Genomic DNA, 23245 nt, shown 5'->3' on the forward strand with positions numbered 1-23245 from the left:
AGGCATCTTTCCCGGAGCTTCAGGCCAAGTACCAGTTGGCCCCAACGGAGGGATTTCGTTACCTTCAGATTAGCCATGCTATAGAAGCGGCTCGGCCTAAGGACGCACCTCTCCCAGACTCCTCTCCCCTGGAGGATAGGCTCTTGTTGGACCCTATGAACCGTAAGGCCATATCCCTCACGTACAAGAAGCTGACTAACAATAGAGGTGACCCTATGATTAAGCTCAGAGCGGCCTGGGAGGCTGATCTCGGGGTCCTGCCTGACGACGACTGGCGAGAGGCACTGGCCTCGCCCAGGGAAGTGGCTATCCCAATGCGTCTTCGGTTGGTACAGCTTAAAGTCCTACACAGGGTATACTTTGATGCTGTCTTGTTGTACAAACTCCATAGGCGACCAGACCCGCGGTGCCTCAGGCGGTGCGCGCAGATTGGCACATTCTTTCATATCCTTTGGGACTGCCCCCGCATACAGGAATACTGGGTCAAGGTTACCAGGCAAATGGCTAGGGCTTGTGGGAAGACAATACGGCCAACACCTGCACTGTGTCTGCTTAACATCTAGGTAGAGACGGACCTCACGCGAATTGAGCAAGAGTGGGCCTCAGGGGGATGGTGTGTAGCTAAAAGGAACGTGGCACAGCGGTGGGGAGTAGGTTCCACGCCGACCATGGTGGACTGGGCTAAGGATGTGGATCATGCCATGCTTGCGGAGAAAACGGTATTCAAAGAGAGGGGGTGCCCACGGAAATGGGATCACAAGTGGGGAAACTGGAATAAACATAGAGGGAACATCTGTATCTCTCCGACGATTGAACTTAGGAAAGACAGACAGCTTATACTGGGTAGGGCAGCACAGGATCAGTAACACACTGAGGAAAGAGTGACAGCTAATACTTGGAGGGGCTACACGGGATCAGAAACACACGTAGGCGAGGGCCCCGAGGGCCCCGATAGACCGTGGGACAGGAGGTCTCCAAGCCCAGGGGAAGGTCACACAAACCTGGGCCGCGGGGTCGTTTGTCGTACTAGGGGTCGCAGTGATATTGGTGTATTATGTGAGGAGGGGAGCTGAGGAAGAGTGGTAATGGTAAAGGTGGACATCTCCGCAGTGTCAATGTATCTGTCTATACTGCTGTCTTGGTTACAAATAAAAAGTGTTTTTAAAAAATAAAAAATAAAAATACTTTTCGAGGCATGTGAGCTGTAGATCACATACTTTGCATACTCTTGCCATCTAGTGTTGGATCTGGATGTTTGTAAGTTGTTTTTCTTAGGAAGTCTTTCCTGTCATGAGGTAAGATGACTCCTCCTTTCGGTGATAGTGCTCATGGGCAGCGACTCCATTATTAGATTGTTTTTTTTCCGACATCTGCTTCGGACGTGTATTGCTGAGCTCTGGTTGGGAACTGTCCTTCAGGTTCCCCTTGTTGCGCAATCCACACTACCCGCGTCGGTGTTTCGTACGTGTAGCCTACTTATCCGCATATCGTGTCAGTTGAAGAAAATTTCAATTTTGATCAGAAGACTCGTGGAAGGCCATCGGGCCTAACCTCGTTGGTCCACCTTGCAGTCGATGGAACGGACTCCATTTAAATTCTGCCCTCAGTGCCACACAAAATATCCGTGCACCGACTCGCACAAAGTGTGCAACTTGTGCTTATCCCCGGAGCATAACGAACAAGACCGACATGTGCAGATCATTCCGATCCAAGGAATCTCCACGATCATCTGGCTCGACGTCATGAAATGCAAAGCCAGAACATCGAATACACGCCAGACATCTTCGATCAAGGATCCGAGCAGGAAGAATTCGATGCACATGGGAGCGAAGAGGAACAGGAGGAGCAGCCCTTGTCCGTGGCGAAATCTGTCTCGGAAATGGAAGAGTACATACTGCAGGGTCAATATCCCACGAGTACCGAATACCCCTTACTCCAAAATCCAACTCAAAGTAAGCATTAATCAATCAATCAATCAATCAGGGGGTTTATAGAGCGCGCTACTCACACGTGATGGTCTCAAGGTGCTGGGGGGGGGGGGGCGGAGGGGTAGGCATCTCCAGCTCAGTCGAAGAGCAGGGTCTTGAGGTCCTTCCTGAAGACGTGCAGGGTCGGGGAGCGTCTGATGCTGACTGGGAGCTCATTCCAGGTCTTGTCTGCGATGTAGGAGAGGGTCCTTCCTCCTGCTCTGCTTCTTGGGGTGCAAGAGATCTCTGCTAGGGCGAGGTCGGCGGATCGTAGATTTATTTTGGGTGCGTGGAAGCAGACGATCTCGTTGAGGTATTCGGGTCTGATGTTGTGGACGGATTTGTAGGTGTGGGTGAGAAGCTTGAAGGTTATTCTTTTCCCGACGGGGAGCCAGTGCAAATCGCGGAGATGTTGAGTCATGTGTTTGTGCCGAGGGGCGCGAGAACAAGTCTGGCGGCTGCATTCTGGATGGTTTGGAGCTTGTGTGGAAGGGTCCTGTTGACACCGGCGTAGAGTGCGTTTCCGTAGTCCAGTCTGCTGGTTGAGTGCGTGGGTGACGGTTTTTCTGTGCTCGGTGGGGATCCATTTGAAGGTCTTTCGGAGGATGCGGAGGCAGTAGTAGCTGGTGGAGGTGACGGCGTTGATCTGGCGGGTCATGGTGAGGGAGTAGTCAAGGATGATGCAGAGGTTCCAAGCGTGGTCTATCTGGGTGGGAGGGCTCCTGAGGGCCACCATGTGCTGTCCCAGGCAGAGGTCGAGGGTCCCAGGATGAGGACCTCTGTTTGATCTGTGTTGAGCTTCAGGCAGCTGTCCTTCATCCAGGCTACGACGTCCCTCATTCCTTCCTGGAAGCTGAGCCTGGTGTCTTCGGGATCCTTCATGAGGGAGAGGATGAGCTAGGTGTCATCGGCATAAGATACTATGTTGAGCCCATGCTGTCCGACGATGACGGCGAGGGGGGGAGCCATGTAGATGTTGGACAGCGCGGGGCTGAGCGATGATCCCTGTGGTATTCCACAGTTGATCTCTGTGGGTTTCGAGATGAAAGGTGGGAGTCTGGTCCTCTGGGTTCTGCGGGACAAGAAGGATCGGATCCATTTGAGGGCGGATCCTTGTATCCTGGCTTTGTGCAGTCTGGCAGTGAGGGTGTGGTGTGAGACGGTGTCGAAAGCCGCGGAGAGGTCTAGTAGGATGAGGGCTGCGGTGTGCCCTTGGTCAAGTAGCATGCGGATGTCGTCAGTGGCAGCGAGGAGGGCGGTCTCAATGCTGTGGTTTCTGCAGAATCCAGACTGGGAGGCGTCAAGGATGGAGTTCTCTTCGATGAATGTGGTCAGCTGGGCATTTAAGAGTCTTTCGGTGACTTTGGCGGTGAAAGGGATCAGAGAGATGGGCCGGTAGTTCTTCAGGTCCGTTGGGTCGGCCGTGGGTTTCTTAAGGAGGGGCTTGACTTCCGCCCGCTTCCAGTCGTTGGGAAAGATGCCGGATTGGAGGGAGGCCTTGATGGTCCGTCCTAGTTCGGGGGCGATGGCGGTGGCGGCCCTCTGGTAGATGTGAGGTGGGCATGGGTCCGTGGGGGCTCCAGACCGGGTTTTCATCATGGTCGTGGTGATGAGTTCCACCGTGGCAGGAGTCCAGGGGGGGATGGTTGGCTGGTGGTCAGCGGAGGGGCAAAGGGTGGTGAACGGCGTCTGGTCGCTGAAGTGGTCCTAGAGGGCCTTGATCTTCTGATGGAAGTATGAGCTGAGCTTGTTGCAGAGTTCCTGGGATGGTGTGACGTCCGTGGCCTCGCTGGGAGGTTTGGTGAATTGCGAGCAGCGGCGCGCCACAAGCACGAGTGCAGTGCTTGAAAAGTGAAGACTGCACACGCACACACACACCACTCCTGACCTTGTTAGGTCTCGCCTAGGCTGCTTGCTTGTTGCTCTTAGAGGTTGTGCCTTAGATGGAGCTTTTAACTGCATCCAAGAGGCGTCTGAGTCGCCCCCCCTGTCTAACCGGCGTTTCACTGGAAGCTGCCTTTTCCTTTCGCTCAGTATCTGCATCATCCGCCGCACGCACAGCAGCCAGTACCATGCCCGAATACGCCAGCCCACGGGTGCTGACCGCCGACACTGGAGCCAGGATCAAGGGTGCTTACCAGGACCGAGACAAGCCGGTGCAGATCCGATTCAGCAGCATTTCAGCCGGAAAAGGTATGAACATTGGAGCACAGTGGCAGGCCCTGTAGTGTTTACTGCCAGGACCTTTCCGTGCTATTGGCGACCAGGCCATAAAAGCTGGGAGCTCACAAACTTTGTGTCCGATTAATCTGCGTGATGCGTCATTCTGCAGCCGTTTGTCAGCATGACCAGCAAATCACCTGCCCCGAACGACTGTGGTGGAGTGTAGTCATAACAGACTTCGATGCCACAATAACACTGCTTTCCTTTGATTCAATGCCGTGCTTGCCATTTAGGCAGTTTGTACTGTTTAGCTAATAGCACTTTGGATTCTGGGACTTGAAGTTTCCTTTTCTCCTTTATGATGATAGTCGTACTAACCCCACCAGGCAAAGTTGTTACACAAACCTACATTGGCAATAGGAAGAGGTCTTGCTGTAGGTCGTGCAATCACGACGGAGCCCACCCCCATCCCACAGAGTGAATCTGCAAGATGCAAGTCGGCTTTTGAGAAAAATTATAGCACTCAAAGGCTATTATTCCAAAATATATTACAAAGTAAAATGAGTGGAGAATTCAGTAAACCGAGTGCATAGCACGTTCAACATATGTTAATCCCCCCATAACAAAATAAATTAAAATGTACTACCTACATATGAAACCAACTAATCAATAAATTATATAATTATGCTTTTTTGTTAGTCTGATAAGTATTTTTACACCCTCTTTCCTAGAAGTTTCCTCTGTACTACTACATGGCATATTCGCTAGTATCATACAGTTGGAGAGACACCCAGCGGATTTGTTTTATAATCTTCGTCAATGATTTTATCCTAGTTACTCGCCTCTTTCCATTACCAGAAACAGTCATCATTATCCTGTACAGCCTCACAATGTTAGCGCATACTCTCAACATCACCAGCCCAAGATGATAAATCTGTACACATTTCTGAAGACCAATCTTAGCAAGAAGACATCTCTTTGGATCATGTGATAGTCACTTGTTCCTACAGTAAAATAACACTTTCTTAATACTGTTATCCTTTACCTTATTCAATGGTATTGCTACAAAAAGTGACATTCTGGTTCTACTAGCATGTCCACTTAACCCCTTCAGTGCCCATGACGAGCTGGACTCGTCATGGGCCGCGGTGGCGCTGTGCCCATGACGAGTCCAGCTCGTCATAGACCCCGCCCGCTAATGCAACGGCCGGCACTGGGCGGGGAAAGGGGCGGGCACTGAAGGGGTTAATACTGTAGTGCAGATGCCAAAAAAAGTGATCCAAGTAACTGCTTTATTTTCCGGAACAGTCACAATGAAAGGTACTTCACCTTCCCACCGCTTTACAACCACTGCTACTCAAAAACAACATTCCAAAGAACACTTTACACCACACACAACTATAAATGTTTTAATGTTCTAAAAAACAAAACAGAAAATAGACTACTTATAGTAGTAACTTCTCTAGCCTGGTCTATAAACAAAACGTATATGAAGTAAGTATTTAGCAAATAGTAAGCAAGGTAAATTGATACTTTTAAATGAAATCTGTTAAGGACAATCAAATAGCTTCCTAGGAAACTTTATGCATTTACCAAAAGTTCCCGCTCTTTTATTCTCAATGGGCAACCCATCCTGCACTGTAGCTCTTCAGCACGTTGTGTACACTACCAGAATCACTCCCACAATTATTTTCTACAACCATGTCATTCAAATAACTGCATCAGAAGCAGCCAAAGACTGTTTCACAACAACACAACTTCAATCTCTTCAACATCTTCCCCGTCAGAATTCTCTTTGCTGGAATTACTCATCAGCCAACCACCGATAGTTGTCAGTCTTAGTTTGAACGGTATCACAAGCATTGCCACCACCTGTCGCAAAAATAAATTCTTCCCCTGTGCCTCACACGGAGCAGCCAAAATGGTAAGTAGTCCTTCAGAGTTTTCACCAAATCCATTCAAATGGTAAAAAAAAATGGATGGAGGGGAATGAAAGAAAAATTGGATTGTCTGCTTTGAAATAGATAGTAGCCAAGGTACCCATACCAGAGATTTTAAGTAAAGTGGGCATAAAACGCAGTGAAACCTCCGCAAACTAGAACAAGCTTTGGCATAGCCAATAGGTCTTGCCTTTGTAACCTTATAAGTATTTAGTTATGTAGTACAATATCCTTGGTGCAGTAACTTCAACTGTTGCATGGCTAAACACTTATAAGGTCTGAAAGGCAAGACCTATTGGCTATGCCGATGCTTGTTTCTCGAGGCGTCTGCAGGTGCGCTTGGCGGCTTGGAGTTCGGTCGTGAACCAGGCGGCCTTCTGGGGGCGTTGTTTGGCAGGGTGGCAGAGGGGGTGATCTTGTTGGCGCATCTGGAGATCCATTGGTGAAGGTCTTTGGCTGCGGAGTTGGCGTCGGTCGTGGTGATGGGGGGGGCGGGGGTCTAGGAGGAGGGTGGAGTTGAGAAGTTCCTCTATGATTTTGCTCCAGTTCCTTCGTGGCGGGCGGGGGGGCTGGTTTGGGTGCTATGGTGTTGAAGGTGAATTGTACGCAGTGGTGGTCGGTCCAGGGGGGCTGCGTGGTGTGGCTGAAGTGGACGTTTGGTCCTCCTGCGAAGATGGGATCGAGAGTGTGTCCTGCTGCGTGCGTGGAGGTGTTGACAAGCTGCTTCAGTCCGAGGTTGGAGAGGTTGTCGAGGAGGGCGGTGTAGTCTGGGTCGCTGCGGTTGTCGAGGTGGAAATTCAGGTCTCGAGTAGGATGTAGTCCGTGGAGGTGATGGCATGGGGTTCGACGAGGTCGGTGATTGCTGTTGTAAGCCAGGGCGCAGGGTCCTGGGGGGTCTGTAGGCGAGGGTGCCGCGTAGCGTGGTCCTGGGGGAGGTCTGGATCTAGAAGTGGAGGTGGTGTTCAGTGTTGGAGTGGGGGTCACTCGTGCTGGAGGTGGAGAGTCGGAGGGAGGTCTTGTTTGCGATGGCATGTTCTCCTCCTGGGCGGTGTGGGCGGTCCTTCCTCTGGATCTTGTAACCTTCGGGAATTGCGATGGCTATGTCTGGGCCGGAGGTGGCGCAGGTCCAGGTTTCTGTGAAGAAAGCGATTTCGGGCGCGAGGGTGTCTATCAGGTCCCAGATCTCTACGGCATGTCTGTGGAGGGAGCACATGTTGAGGAGGATGCACGTCAGGACTTCGGTGGCGCGGGCGTCCCTTGAGCTTCCGGCGGACGAGGTGGCGCTGTAGGTTGTGCAGGAACATTGGCAGTGTCTGCAGTAGAATGGTCTGTGGGTGGTGTTCGGTGAGGAGCTCTGGCAGTCTGGGTGTCTTCCGGGGTTGAGAGCGAGGAGGGTGGCAGCGTCATATCGGCGGGGCCCTGGGGAGCCAGGGTTCCTTGCGCTGGCCGCGGACGGGCACAGATGGGCTTGCCTTTGGCGGGCCAGCGGTGCGACCGCGCAGCGGTCAGCATTATGTAGGGGAGGGACGCTCATCTGGGAGGCAGGAAACTGGTGAGGGCAGGCGTGAAACGTGTGAGGGCAGGGGGGAGGGGCCGCGGGTCAGCAGCGGCGGGATACAGGGAGATGGGAATGGCGAAACAAAAGAGCAGAAAAACACAGTGAACGGGCCACAAATACACAACAATGAGGAAATGAATGAGAAGAACGAAAAAACTGTAATGACAAAAATGAGAGCAATGAAACAATACTCCGAGGTCAGCAATTACTGCGTCGCGGCAGGCAGGGGATACAACAGCCTAGAACGCCCAGGCAGGGGGCTCAGCGGCGGCGACAGAGCGAAGGAGCTGCCCGGGAGAGTGCAGGCCTGTGACCGAGGTCAAGGTCTTACACAAGCTCCCCCGCAGTGGTTGACATTATGTAGGGGAGGGGAGGGGAGGGACGCTCAGCTGGGAGACGGGAAGCGGGCGAGGACAGTGGGGAGGGGCCGCGGGTCAGCAGCGGCAGGAAACTGGGCCTGTGACCGAGGTCAAGGTCTTACACGAAGCATAAGGCTTCTGTTTCACCTCTGGACCAAGGTTGGCACCGAGACAATATTTCTGACGACCCGCTTCCCGGCTCAGCCCCGAACAACACATAATCAAGCCTTCCGAATATGGATCGATTCGGCCACAGTCCACTACGGAGCTGAATCCTTCAAGCTCAAAGCCAAAGACTGCTTCGGAGCCGAAACCCTCAACACCGAAATTGAAAATTGCTTCGGAGCGGAAACCTTCTGCACCGAAAGGTAATTCTATCCCGGCACCGAAGTCGTCGGTGCCGAAACCGAAAGATGCTTCTTCCCAGCCGTGGGATCCGATTTTCGACTGCCCGCCTCCCAAATCAGATCCTAAACAAAAGAAACTTGACATTAATCCGGATACAGGACATCTTCTTAACAAACTGCCTGGCAAACGCAAACCAGAGTTAGAGGACATACAATATAAGATTCCTTTAAAAAAGAAGAATGTCGCTACTAACCCCTCTCCTCCTCCTCTTCCACCATGTTCCCCTACACCACCTTCTCAAACATTAGAACCATTACCTATCACACCACAGAACTCTCCACCCTCACAGCCTGATGATGATGATGATGATGATGATGAGGATATTCAATTACCTGTAGATCCTTGGAAAGACTGCACTATTGATCCACCTACAGATAATGACCCAGACCTTTACCCTGCAAAGTCGTCCCCCCCCCCCCCCCCCCCCCCCCCCCACTACAATGTAGATTATTTAGAACGGCTTGCTAGAGCTGCACAATATCACGGGGTACAGCTACCCAAATATTCCCTAGAAGATTTCTTGTTTTAACTTTGCGTAGTACACACAGGTCTGGTCTGACTCTCCCTATGAAAAGGCATGATGAGACATGCCGATGACATCTTCAGGGACCCGGTTTGTGCTTGTATTCGGACTCCTAGAATAGATAAAGTATAAGCCTGCTCTGTCTGATCCAGTCTTAATTAAGTGGCAGTTACCCCTAGACTCCCTTGTTGTCTCTAATGCCCGTAAACTGACAAATTCACAAACATCTGGGGATGCTCCCCCTCCAGACAAGGAAACCAAATTAATAGATGCCTCTGGCAAACAAATAGCTGCCCAGGCGGCCAATCATTGGCGCATTGCCAACACCCAGGCCCACTTAGCCAGGCAAGATAGAGCCCATTGGGGCGAAATGGAGCAATTGCGCCAGTATCTCCCAGATTAGCACAAAGCTAAAGCTCAAGTTTTAATACAGGAAGGAAAGCTTATCTCTAATTTCTCTATTAGATGTGCCTTAGATGCTGCTGATACTGCACCTCGAGAGGTTCACACTAGTGTGTTACTTAGAAGACATGCCTGGTTGAGGATTTCCGGTTTCAAACCTGAAGTCCAACAATTCATCTTAAACACTCCGTTTGATGAAGAGCATCTCCTCGGGCCAGAAGTGAATCAGGCATTGGAGAAAATGAAAAAAGGCACTGAGGTAGCTAAATCTATGGGAGCCCTACAGTCTCCTTCAAACTGGGGCTCCTTTTACCGTGGGGGGTCAAAGACCACATCCTCCAACACTAATGTTGCCTCTTATAAAGGCAACAATCAATCTTCCCCACAAGAGGCTTCTTTAGAGGAGGATACAGAGGAAACAACTGCAAAGGTAGGGACTCCCCTTCTCACTACAAGCAGTGACGTACCTACCATTCCTTCCGTTCATTTAACACCTATTGGGGGACGTCTTCCTCAATTTCTCCCCATTTGACAATCCATAACCGACAAATGGGTGCTAGGAATTATCCAACGTGGTTATTGCCTGGAGCTTACCACCAAAGCTCCAAACATTCCACCTCGTTCTCACACTGTCACCAAAACATTTGCACCTGCTCAAACAAGAAGCCCAGTCTCTCTTGCTAAAAGGAGCAATAGAGCCAGTACCAGTACCATTACAATATGAAGGGTCAGACGTTTACTCCCTGTATATTCTAATTCCCAAAAAGGACGGCTCCTTAAGACCTATTCTGGACCTCCGAGAACTGAACCACTACATACTGTCAGAACATTTCCACATGGTGACACTTCAACAAGTGCTCCCACTTTTACAACAGGACGACTTTGTCTACTCTATACTTAAAGGATGCATATTTTAACATTCCAATTCACCCCGCTCATTGCAAATATCTCAGATTTGTGATAGCGGGTCAACATTACCAATTGAGAGTACTACCGTTAGTTGTCACTACTGCTCCCAGAGTATTTACCAAATCCCTGACAGTAGTTGCAGCTCATCTAGAAGACAACACAGCCACTTCTTCCCCCTACCTGGACGACTGGCTCATCAAAGCCGGCACGTACCGAAACTGTCTCCAACACACTCAATCCACAATTCACCTACTACATCAACTAGGGTTTATAGTGAATGCTTTTAAGTCCCATCTGTACCCTTCAAACACTCAGCTTTATCTGGGAGCCTCCATAGACACTCGAACATCTCTAGCCTCTCCCAGTGCAGCCAGAATTCACAATACTCAGTCTCTTCTCACTCAGTTTCAGCCCAGCCACTCGTTACCAGCCAGAGTCTTCATGCAACTGATGGGAATGATGGCGTCTTGCATCATGATCGTACCCCATGCAAGACTTCACATGCGTCCCATTCAAGAATGCAAGTCAGTGGAACCAGTCACAGGGTCAGTCACAGGGTTGATTAACCAATCTAGTGGTGGTTGTAGATAGCCGCAACCATCACTATCTGCAGTGGTGGAACCCACAAAATGTATCCTTCATCAACCCTGTTCCACACACACTGCTAACAGCAGATGCAACACTCACTGGTTGGGGTGCTCACTTTCAGGATCACACAATCCAAGGATTGTGGAGTTTAAAGCACAAAAATCTCCATATAAACCGCCTAGAGCAACTAGCCGTGTTTCCAGCGCTCAAAGCCTTTCAAACTCAACTCGTTGGCAAAGCTGTCCTAGTCCGCCCGCACAACATGACAGCAATGTACTATATACAAAAACGGGGGGAGCACACTCTCCAACTGTCACACCTAGCACAATCCATTTGGAAATGGGCCACACAGCACAAGATTTATCTCCTGGCAGAGCACCTTCCAGGAGAAAACCATCAGATTGCCGATATTCTCAGCAGACCGAGGCAGCAAATCCACGAGTGGGAATTTAATCCTCGGGTTCTCCTCTCCTGCTTTCAGGAATGGGGATTTCCACAGATAGACCTGTTTACCACAGCAGAAAATGCAAAATGCCCAGGTTCCCACTCCCGCTCTCCAAAGGCAATGCCCAATGGATGAACTGGTCAGGGATATTTGCTTACGCTTTTCCGCCTCTCCCACTCATTCCACTGGTAGTTCAGAAGCTCAGGCAAACATCCGTCCACAAATTCTCATAGCTCCCACATAGGCATGTCAACCCTGGTTCACCACCCTGCTGGAGCTGTCCGTAGTTACACACCAAAAGCTGCATCTCACTTCCAGTCTATTCATTCAGAGCTATGAGAAATCAGGCATCCAAATCCCAAAGAACTCAACCTGGCGATCTGGCTCCTGAAGTCATAGAGTTTGGTTATTTACACCTACCACCAGACTGTATGAATATCCTAAATAAAGATTTCATTCAGTTACATCTGGCAGCAGTAGCTGCCTATTTACAAAACAGACTACACTTATCTCTACTCAGAGTACCAGTGATTAAAGACTTTATGGAAGGATTAAAAAGAGCGAGCAAACCAAGAGTCCCACCTTTACCAGTGTGGAACCTAAACATAGTCCCTACAAGGATAATGGTTCCAATATTTGAACCAATGCATAGGTGCCAATTACAATTACTCTCATGGAAAGTTGATTTCCTCATCTCAATAAGTTCACTGAGGAGAGTTGGTGAACTCCAGGCATTAACTATAAAAGAGCCCTTCTTTCAGCTTCACAGAGACAGTGGTTCTTCGCACCAATTCTAAATTTCTCCCTAAAGTAGTTTCTGCCTTTCATATCAATAATTCAGTTGAGTTACCTGTGTTCTTTCCTCAACCTGATTCTCTAGGAGAACGAGTTCTACACATCCTTGTTGTTAGAAGAGCTTTACTATATTACGTTGAAAGAACAAAATAATTTTGCAAAACAAAGCAATTCTTTCTTGCTTTTGCTCCACCACACAAAGGCAATCCAATATCTAAATCAGGCATTGCAAGATGGATTGTAAAATGCATCTAGACATTTTATGCGAAAGCAAAAAGAACTTTGATAATACTCCCCAGAGTGCATTCCACTCGCAAAATAGGGGCTACTATGGCCTTCTTACGGAATATTCCCCTAGCTGACATCTGTAAGGCAGCAGCATCGTCTTCACTGCACACGTTCACCAAACATTATTGTGTAGATGTGTTATTGAGGCAACAAGCTAATGTAGGCCAGGCAGTACTTAAAACACTGTTTCAGACAACTACAGGTTAGCCACCGCTCTGGCAGCATACTGCTTTATTGTCTATGCAAAGCATGTGATCTACAGCTCACATGCCTCAAACGGATAATGTTACTTACCCAGTAAGCATCTGTTCTTGGCATGTAGAGCTGTAGATACACATGCGCCAACAGTTTGCATACATACACATGGACATCTCTGTTCTACCCTTACTAACTCCAGTATAACCCTCAGCGGGAAAACAATCTAACAATGGAGTTGATGCCCATGCGCACTATCACCCAAAGGAGGAGTCACCTTACCTCGTGACTGGAAGGACTTCCTCAGAAAAAAAAAACTTTCAAACATCCGGACCCAACGCTAGATGGCAGGAGAATGCAAAGCATGTGAATCTACAGTTCTACATGCCAAGAATAGATGCTTACGGGGCAAGTAACATTATCCTACCTGAACGCTTTTTCTCTCGCGCCTAAACATATATAAAGATAGTTGCTATTCTTATAAATTGGTGTGGATCTCCTTCTTGAGTTGTGTTGTCATTTATTAATCATTGTGTGTATTTGCAAATGTCTTGCACTCCTCTGTGTGGAGCCTAAGACTGCTCGACCACACTACCCCCTAATAGAGCACTTTGGGATTGCATAGCAAGCCCCTGTCCACTCATAAGGGAACCTCTGGACTCTTTTCACGGTATGTCAGATTCTTGATATATGACATAAAAGGGCAGCTTCCTACATACGGCAAATGCTTTCGCTATATCCGGAGCTGACTCCACTAGCTGCTCTCGGTCGAATTAATTTGTCGGACCCAGCTCTTGCTCGCCTTCCAAATCCATGAGTTTGCAGACTGTTTCCCCTCTCATACAGTCTGTATTGTTTAGCTTGCATAATGTTTCTTTCCTATCCTTCCACCAGTTGTCTGTATTTCTCCTGGTTAAGGGTTATCCGGTGAGCCAGTGAGGCCTCCGGTTCTACATTGTATTCTGCCTCCCATTGTCCCATTTCCCTCATGACTTTACTATCCTCCTTCCAATTGCCCACTGATCTGGATATCAGCTCCCCCCTATTACTGCCTTAAAGGCCTCACAAAGAATCGCTTTTAATGTGCCTGACCTTGTAGTCTCATTGAAATACAGGTCTGTTACATCCATACATATCTTTGTCTCCCAATCCTTGATAACCCATGAATCTACTCTCCATCCCTGTCCCTGAGAGCATCTCCTAGTTTCAGCATGCATATAAAGGGGAGGTTTATCCGATAGGCCCTATCTGCAAAAGATAAGTCTCTTTATACCTCTCCTCTGCACATGTGCTGCCAGAAAGTAGTCTAGTTTGGAAAGCGATTGCATACAACCTGGCATATTGGAGAATTGTAGTTTGCCCGGTTGAACTCCCTCCATATGTCCATCAGACCAAGAGCCTGTACTACATTCCTCAGTCTGTTCTCCACCTTCCCTGTTTAGCTTGTGGCACCCATTCTATCCATACCTGTGTCCATGGTGCGATTCAGGTCACTTCCAATAAATAAGAGCACATTTGTAGTCTGCACTATCCACGGTCTCATCTTCTTCAGCATCGACTGCAACCACTGGGAAACATACCAGGATGCTTCCCCATTCCATTCCCCCTAAATATCTGTAGCAGCCCTCAAATTCTACCCATATTCATGCAACTTTTTTAAGGGCAATGAGCGCCTCACCAGTACACATATTTCTCTGGACCTTTAGGAGAAGCATGAATGGGAGAGGACCTTATTTTTCCCTTTCCCCGGGAACCCACAGTGGTTCTCCACCAGATATGTCTCCCGCAGCGGCATAGGGAATTCTGAACAATCCCTTGCTTCACTATACTGCCTCGAAATTTCAAATTCCCAGTAAAATCCTTAAGGACCTTGTTTCTGGACCTATGCGTACCTGCTTCCCATGCCATCACTCTTTATGTACATCTCGAGCATCACCACCACCTACCACACCATGTGGCCACCAGGGGACCAATAATGAACACCCCCCTCAAGTCCACCCCATCCTACTGCCTCATGCCATGAGTTTTGAACTAACCACGTGCCCAATGCGTGAGGCATCTTGTTGCACCCCTACAAACATAAACATGTATTTAACTAGTAAGAATAATACTAACTTAGTCTCATGCCGAGCGTGAGTAAAGGTGCCCCGCCTCCAGCTCTGGCATTTAATCCAATCTTGACTCTGGGCCAGTCCTTGCTAGTTCAGGTGATCTCAGTCCCCTTGACAGTCCGCACCACCAGTCTCTTGGTCCATCTTGATTCCGTCCTGTACCACAGGGCCTCTTTTGTCCTATGCATCTACATGCTTGGTCTCTCTGGGTTCCTTTGTCACTTCGGTGCTGCTGGTTGCCAGCCTTGCAGCCATTCCCATTCTACCTCAAAACAACCGACCCTCTGACAGAATTTTATGTTTTGCAGGAAATAAAACTGTGCATTGGATGAGTCTCTTACACGTTCAACCTTGGCTTTAGCAAAGTAGGGGCACTTGCTCAATACGTCCTGTGTATAGTCTGGGAAGGACATCATTTCATTATTTTCAAACAGAATAGGACTGTTCTGCTGCGCCATCCATAGAATGGCACCCTGGTCTTTGTAGAATTCCTGCAATAAGGAGTTAGGACTGTGGCACTGGATTTGGAGGAGTACCTGGGAATCTGGGTGTTCTTTCAACAGCAACAAGATTGGATATTTGTTCAGTCTGCACCATGGTTCTGATGAGGCTTTCCACAAAAGTCTCCACAGTTCTTTCTTCGGCTCTCTCAGGGAGTCCGACCAGGCGGATGTTGTTACACCTGAACCTGCCTTCAACATCTTCCACCCTGGCGTGCAAGCACTGTATAGTGTCCCTAAAATGGGAAACTTCTGTTTTAAATAGAGCAGTTGCCTCACCATGTTCTCATAGTGCGTTCTGTCTGGGCCATTATAGCGTCCATTTTTGGGAAATTCTCGTACCGCTTGCAACAGTCCCAGAGTAATGAGTCTTGTCCATCTGTGGCTTTCTCTGATCCAGCCCGGTCTTAATCTAGATTCTCATTTTTTGAGCCTTCACAAAAGGTGTACTTTTTCAGTCTGTTGGGCCCCGGCTGCTTCTGGCCCTTATTGCCGCCCATCGTGGCATTGCGAAGCATTGTTTGTTGCCTAGGATTCTGTGGCCTCCCCAGTGGACTCGGTCACCAACCTCCTTGTGCCTCGCAGTGTACCCAATCTCATTCAGCAGGTCGCATGTGGGCACCCGGACCTTCTGTCCTCTTGGGCACCACAAATGCATGTCGTCTAATGATTTTGCGAATGGTGCACATCAGTACGCCGGTCCCTCACCTTACAGAAGTCTCCTTTCGCCCACTCAATCTCTCATGGGCAGACCAAGGCCCCAGGTCCACAGGAACCACAGAGCCGGCTCTCCGGGCATCGGGTGGGTATCCATGGCTCAGCTATGCCAGACTATGTCCCTGCTCCTGTTATCTTCCACTGTTGTCCTCACCGTTGGCTATATGCTTTTGGTACACTTCCCAACCCCACTGCCAACCGCAGCACTGGTGCCACTGTCTCTGGTGTTCACTCCACCATCTCGCAGTCATGTGGCTAGTGGTCTTACTCCTCGTTCCCCACCCCTGTTGAGCCCCAGCCGGCCTCTGATTCTCTGCTGCTCAGCTTGGCCCCTACTGGGTCTGCACCTACCCCCCCTCCGATACGGGGGAGCTTTGTCCTTAGACACAAGCAACCAGCCGAGCCACCAGGCCTCTTCCACAGCCAATGCCAGCGCTGCCACACTTCCCTGTATGCTGTTTCTGCCAGCAGACACAACAATGTGAGAGTCCAGAGACCTCCGGATTCGCGGGGGAAGCAGCAAGGAGTGGTGTTATTCCGCCTGTCAAGTCAGGATATTGCCGGATTTAACTCTTGTATGCAGGAGCTGTTTTTAAGCTGCCATCTTCCCAGTGGTTGGCCACACCCGTTATTACTTAACTAAACATTAGTTCCAATGGGCTTTTATTGCAAGTTCCTGGCTCCATTATTTTTTGAGGAAGGGTTTTGCTGTCCAAGTGGTTTCTCATTGTGGTCCTGGATTGAGTATATTTACTACTGTTTTGGGGCCTTTTTGGCTCTAGTAAAGGATTTGGGGAATACCAGTGGACTTACTCTTTGAGGGTTGGGTGCATGTCCCACTCTAAACCCCCTCCTTACTCCTTCCAAAACAGCTTTCCTCCCCTTTAGTAGTAACTAATCCCCATTGTTCAGCCACTCCACCATCCCTCCCACGTTTACTGTTACAACGTATGCCTTCTTGTGCAGAGATCTCTTCAGGGACAGTGATCTCCATACATAAAGGATAGGAGCGACCGAGGCGTAGACCTACTCATGTAGATGAATGAGTAGCATTTTGTCGTACTTTAGTAGTATTTTTGTAGTACTACTACGCATACTGCAAAATGCATTTTGTCAGTAGGCCCTTATACTAGAGGACTACACATGTTAATTTGTAAAAGGTCAGTCATCTCTGAATGAATACAATACTAAAATAATTTCAGGGTCCGTGCTGGCAAAACTAAGGTCCTCGTCTTTGACAAAAGTCTTAGGAAATGGGCACGTTGAGAATTACCTAGTGAAGTCAGCTCTCCTCAGTGCCAGTGCTTAATTTGAGCCGGTGGTTTCTGGTGCTCCGTACCAGCACTTAATTCTCCGCACCGGCACTTAAGACAGTCAGCCACTTGTTGGCATTGTTTGTCTAGTTTGGATATGAGCACAACAGTTGTTTAATAATTCAGTTTACACTAAAATGACTAAAACCTGCCAAGCAAGCCATTCTAATAGCTTTGGGGGCTGGGAACAGTCTGATCTTTCACACTTGTAGGGTGTGATGGTTAATAGTTGTGTGGGTACTGTTATTGGCAGTGCTGGCAGGCGCAGTGGGTGGTCCAAGCAGCAGTGGCCCCCTCACAAGGGCCTCAGCACTTATTTCTCAGTGCTGAGCACTGCTCAGTGCCATTTAGCCAGCCTCGAGAATAAGTGTTCACACTTGATCTTTGTGCATTGCAGTTTGTATTTAAAGCTGCAAAGTCCAACTGCCATACCTATAATGGAAGTAATTAGATGGAAACGTTTGCTGTCATTAACATAAAGAACAAACGACTTTCCTGGAAATTTTTCATGGTTTCGTCATAAGGCACAATGTGATACGTTATGAAATGTTTTCGCTGTCCCAAACTCTACCATTGGGACCCATTTGAATTTAGAATGTGGTTTGAGTAAGCAAGATATAGATATATGCTGTTACATGAGAGAAGCTCTAAAGGTTATATTGAAGCAGTATCTTTGGTATTAGTTTGGTAGTGACAATCCCTTGTCCCTGCTTCTTAAATTGTGTGCTAAAAGATTTGGAGTTGACTGGGGTTTGGAGTCTGCAATGCCTTCCATCTGTAAAAGGCAAGTGCCAATCAGTTTGTGATTAAATCTAGTCTTTTGGATTTGGTCGGATTTCATATTAAAAAAAAAAGATGCATTCCATGCGGAAATCTCATATGAAGTTAGGCTATATCTGGGGTTTATTGGTAACACGTGATTGGCCGGTCACTCAGGCATAACGCTTGCTGCTTACACTTCCTCCAATTGTCCCTGGGTGAACGTGAACAGCATTGGAAAAGTCTTTGGGAATAGTTGATGGCATTGCATGTTGTCAGTCATCAAAGGAAAATCTACTGCACATATTCTATATTTGCAAAAACCTGGAACAAGAGCTGAGGTATTTATTGCACCCCACATTTTTCACATTCTGATATTCACACCTGCCATAAAACCTAAATAGTAACAAGCCTTTGTGCATGAATAGTGACAAGCCTTGGGTTTTTATTGATGGTGTTTAGATATTGTGGAGCAGCTTGTAAAAGGCTAGCTGAGTCCAAAGGAGTAGTAATTGCGTTTTTTATTATTGAATGACATTTTAAACTGTATAATTGTTGCCATTGATAAGTATATTTTATATGTTTTGTATGCCTGATTATAATTTTCATTTGTTCCTATTAGTTTCCATTTTTTAAGCATTGTTTTGGAATGTTTTTATTAATATCTTGCCAATTTGGCACAATGCTGTTTCTGACAGAATGAAGAATAAGAAGGAAGGCAAGCATACCCCATAAATAACATGGTTCCAGCATAGTAGTGTGATGCAATGGGAAATGTTGGGATTGCATTTAACTATCTCTGTGCCTGCTTCTTTGTTCTGCAGGTTACCTCATTACCATTGTGGTTACCCAAATCACTGAGTGCAGGTTCTGGCCGGGAGCTTCAGAGATTGTCATATCTAGGATCTTTCTTCAGTCTCTCAGTTTTTGCGGAGGATGACGTAAGTGCTGATGCTGCTGTGCACCTTACTCTTCCAGGGGAAGATGTAAAAACTGTTTTTGACTTACCCCTACTGTTTTTTTTTAATTGCAATTCTAGACTAAAGTGGTTGAAAAATATTTTTCGGGTCCAACCATTACCCTAGACAACACACGCGTTGTGAGCCAGTCCTTACAGCACCACCTTGAATCTGCACGGGTATGTGGTCTATTAAATAAGTGCTCTGGTTTATTCTGCGTGGTTTCCTGGATAGAGTTGCTTATTTAATCATTAGTAATTATGGCATGCTTTTTGTAAAATCGTTTTCTTCTCTCTAATTCTACAGAGCATTAGTACTTTGTTTTAAGTGATAGCTGCCCTTTCTATAAGCTTTTTGTACATTAATAATTGCAGCAAGAACATTTCAAGATCCTGCACTGTATCCTGCTCAATAGTGAGACAAGGGAAGCTGCCCTCAGCTACATGGCGGCTGTGGTCAATAGTAATCTTAAGAAGTCACAAATGCAGGTAAGGATTGCAAATTGTCTTCTGAAAGAGTTTTTATATCAGCCTAAAGAAAATGTTCTGGTTCTGAGTAGAAAACCACATACCTTGACCTTTCTACAATCTCTTTTTAAATGTTCTCAAGCATCGAAATGAGAAACAGCTTTTGAAATTGTCCTTTCTACTGTTTAGGGGTCCCTTGCTTCATACAGATCTTTTCATACTGGAGGGAGGGCAGCACCTTTTTTTTGGAGGCAGTTCTAGCTGCCTGAGAGGAACACACTAACCCTCACCTTGTTAAGCCTCTTCAGTATGTGCGCTGTGTTATGTTATGTGACAATCTAGTTCCTGTGTTGCTCCCTGCAGACCGTTCTCCTTTTGCAGACTTTAAATAGGCTAAGAACTTGTATTGTACAGAAATATAAGTAAAAGAACTTCAGTAAATGTATGTAGAGATCAAAATTCAAGCAGCGCTTTGGTTTAGATGACTTCACACATCAAAATGTCTTTTGTTGCGCTTTAGATTTTTGCTGGATAGCTCTAGGGATGCTCCGAGCTCAGGGTCAGTGCATTATGAGATTTAATTGGTAGGTTAGCATCATTAACTTACTTAGGACATTTCCTACAACTTTTCAGTGCTGCAATTTGTCTTTGTACCATTTGTTTACTTGATCATAAGGGGAAAAAATGATTTGTCGGCAATCGAATGTGGCCTCTCGATCTTGGTTGCCTAAAATGTGTTTTCTGGTTCACTTAATTCTTCTATTCTTAATACTCAATATTTTATGTACCATTTTACAAGCTGTTTTATAAATTAGTTCAGCTGTTTTGGAGTAAGGGAGGCCTGATTACATGAAAGTAAATATTGAAACACCAGAGCTTGCAGTCTCATTATTTGTTTCTTCCTCTGCTGCAGACTGATGATCGTTTAGTGTCCACGGATGGCTTCATGCTCAACTTCTTGTGGGTGTTGCAGCAGTTGAGCACCAAGATCAAGCTAGAGACTGTTGATCCCATGTACATTTTTCACCCCCGGTGCCGCATCACTGTCCCCATTGATGAAACCCGTGTGAAGGCGAGCATGGAGGATATGGCTAGTTGGGTGGCTAATCTAGGTGAGTACAGTCTAGAACACTCCTGGAACATGTGTTGTAATGTGGTGGGGGGGGGCGTGGTGGGGGTGGGCGTGGTGGGGGTGGGCGTGGTGGGGGTGGGCGTGGTGGGGGTGGGCGTGGTGGGGATGGGCGTGGTGGGGGTGGGCGTGGTGGTGGTGGATGTTGTGGTGGTGGTGGTGGATGTTGTGGTGGTGGTGGTGGATGTTGTGGTGGTGGATGTTGTGGTGGTGGTGGATGTGGTGGTGGTGGTGGACGTGGGCATGGTGGTGGACGTGGGCATGGTGGTGGGCGTGGTGGTGGTGGTGGGCGGCGGGTGGCCAAGTTGTCGATTTGACTTCTACATTCTCCAGCACTTGCTCCTTGATTTGAGCATTTTTTTTGTCCGTAAACAATTACAGTTTTATTAAACTTTAAATTACAATAACTAGAATACTAAAGTAAACTTCTGAACCCAGTCATACAACTGAATTCAATGTCCCATATAGCTAACCATGCTAACTCCATCCTAAGTTGCAGGTTACAAGCTGAAAGGCTTAGTGGTCCAGGGAGTCATTATCATGTGACTATTCATCATCTATGTGATCCTTGCTTTAACTAGGTAACTAGATATTTGGACTAAAGTTAACAGAATGATATGGTTTTCTAAAGCATTCGACCATCCATACATTTGCAAACTGGCCTCCATATTCAGTGCTATAAAACCATTGTGTTACCACACATAAAACCACCTTGACATTAGTTCCTGCGAGCAGGTGATCTTGGTGTAGTGTGTGGAAGGAGAAAGCAATTTCTCCCTTGGAGGACATCTATTTATAAACTTATTTTTTAAAAATATATATTTTTATTAAACAGACAAAGGAGATCAAAAACAAAGTACAGTTCATGTATAATTACCATCATCCAAGCAAAGTGCATCAGTACATCTATTTATAATCTTAAGCACAGAGTATTCTTTTTCACAGGCGGGATCCTGAAGCACTTCTTCCAGGAAAATCTAAGTATGTATTGCCTAGCTTTCTTTAATCTTCTTTAAACCGGTTTTCCTTGACCTCTTCATTTATTTGTTTCCTCGCAGATTTATTTTTCCATTTCTCAAAAATGGCATCGCTTTTTGTGAGTTATCTTGCTTTTAGCAGCAAGATGGCTAAACCCAGGCCCTAAGATCTGTATATTTTCTGCATGATGCATTCCACATTCCTGACAGGTGTAAATCTTGCAGGATCTCTTCTGGTGCACTTTGAAGGACCAGAAAGAAGACTATCCTTATGGTCAGGAAGAGAGAAATAGGCACAGGGTGTCCTTTGCGTAAAATCTGGGAGATCTAAAGAGCGAGAGGAAGCCTTCATTCAATCAATGCCCATCTGAATGTCTTGATGGGCCAGTCAGTCAGCACACCAGTAGTTAGTAGATTTTCAGGGGGCACCTCTAAGGTGCCCTCTGGGTGCAGGTATTACTAAATCCATCATTGGAATAAGTATGGGTTTATTAATATGAGGTGTTTGATACCGAACACCATATGTTTCAGTGAAGTTACTGTGTAGCTGGGGAACTTTTAACCTGCATTTCGTGTGATACTGTGCTTTTTTAACGAACTAAGGATCCTACTCGCCACTCGCCCAGTGCACTCCTCGGCTGACGCCATCGGTGGGGAATCACTGCGGCCACGCCCACCAACCTTAGGCCACGCCCCCTCCACCCAGTATTTAGGCGCGCTGACTTGCTAGCGCGAACAGAGTACTGCTCATCTCCTGAGGCGGAAAGCCGGGAGAAATGGTCTAAATCTTGGTGTGATTTTAAAACTTTTAACCTGCATTTCGTGTGATACTGTGCTTTTTTAACGAACTAAGGATCCTACTCACCACTCGCCCAGTGTACTCCTCGGCTGACGCCATCGGTGGGGAATCACTGCGGCCACGCCCACCAACCTTAGGCCACGCCCCCTCCACCCAGTATTTAGGCGCACTGACTTGCTAGCGTGAACAGAGTACTGCTCATCTCCTGAGGCGGAAAGCCAGGAGAAATGGTCTAAATCTTGGTGTGATTTTAAAACTTTTAACCTGCATTTCGTGTGACACTGTGCTTTTTTAACGAACTAAGGATCCTACTCACCACTCGCCCAGTGCACTCCTCGGCTGACGCCATCGGTGAGGAATTACTGCGGCCACGCCCACCAACCTTAGGCCACGCCCCCTCCACAATATATAAAATGTGTATCTTACGGAAGCGCAGCGGACGAGCGCAGCGGGCGCGCCGATTGCGCGCCGAAGGCGTGCCTAAGGCAAGCCCGTCTGCGCCCGTCCGCGACCCGACTGCGCACAGCTCTAGCCACGCTGCCGGTATAATGCCCCACACAAAAAGGATAGTCATGACCCGTGAGGACCTATTGGCGCTGGACACGGCGAAACCTTGTCAGGCGACTAGACTCGATCTGGCCCAGTCGGATCTACCATCCTCCTGTCAGAGGTGCAGCAATTTACTGGACATCGCCCCGCCTCTATCAAAGACATGCGCTAAAACATCATTTCGCCCGACTGTTACAAATCCCCCCCCCCATTCTGTTCAGATCAGCACTGTTGAACTGTAGATCTCTCCCCAAGCATGCCAACGACATTAGCCTACCCATTATGGAGTCTAAATGGGATGCCTTGTTCCTTACAGAAACCTGGCTAAACATAGATAACATGGCTTCGATCCCTATGGCAACACCTCCGGGATATAAATTAAGTTTTTCAAATAGAGAGGATGACAGAAGAGGCGGCGGAGTGGC

At 47.7% G+C, this 23245-nt stretch overlaps 1 protein-coding gene across 3 annotated transcripts in view; it reads left to right on the top strand.

Annotated features, from left to right (window-relative positions):
- Positions 1-23245, top strand: part of UBE4B (ubiquitination factor E4B) — a 918898-nt gene that overhangs the window by 378112 nt on the left and 517541 nt on the right. For all 3 annotated transcript variants that reach the window (XM_085609806.1, XM_085609805.1, XM_085609804.1), the window contains 4 exons: positions 18765-18881; positions 18980-19078; positions 19274-19387; positions 20280-20478. In XM_085609806.1, coding sequence (XP_085465932.1) covers positions 18765-18881; positions 18980-19078; positions 19274-19387; positions 20280-20478 — 529 coding nt within the window. The remainder of the gene's footprint in view (positions 1-18764; positions 18882-18979; positions 19079-19273; positions 19388-20279; positions 20479-23245) is intronic.

Source organism: Triturus cristatus, chromosome 1_2 (assembly GCF_964204655.1).
Source record: "Triturus cristatus chromosome 1_2, aTriCri1.1, whole genome shotgun sequence".
NCBI lineage: Eukaryota > Metazoa > Chordata > Amphibia > Caudata > Salamandridae > Triturus > Triturus cristatus.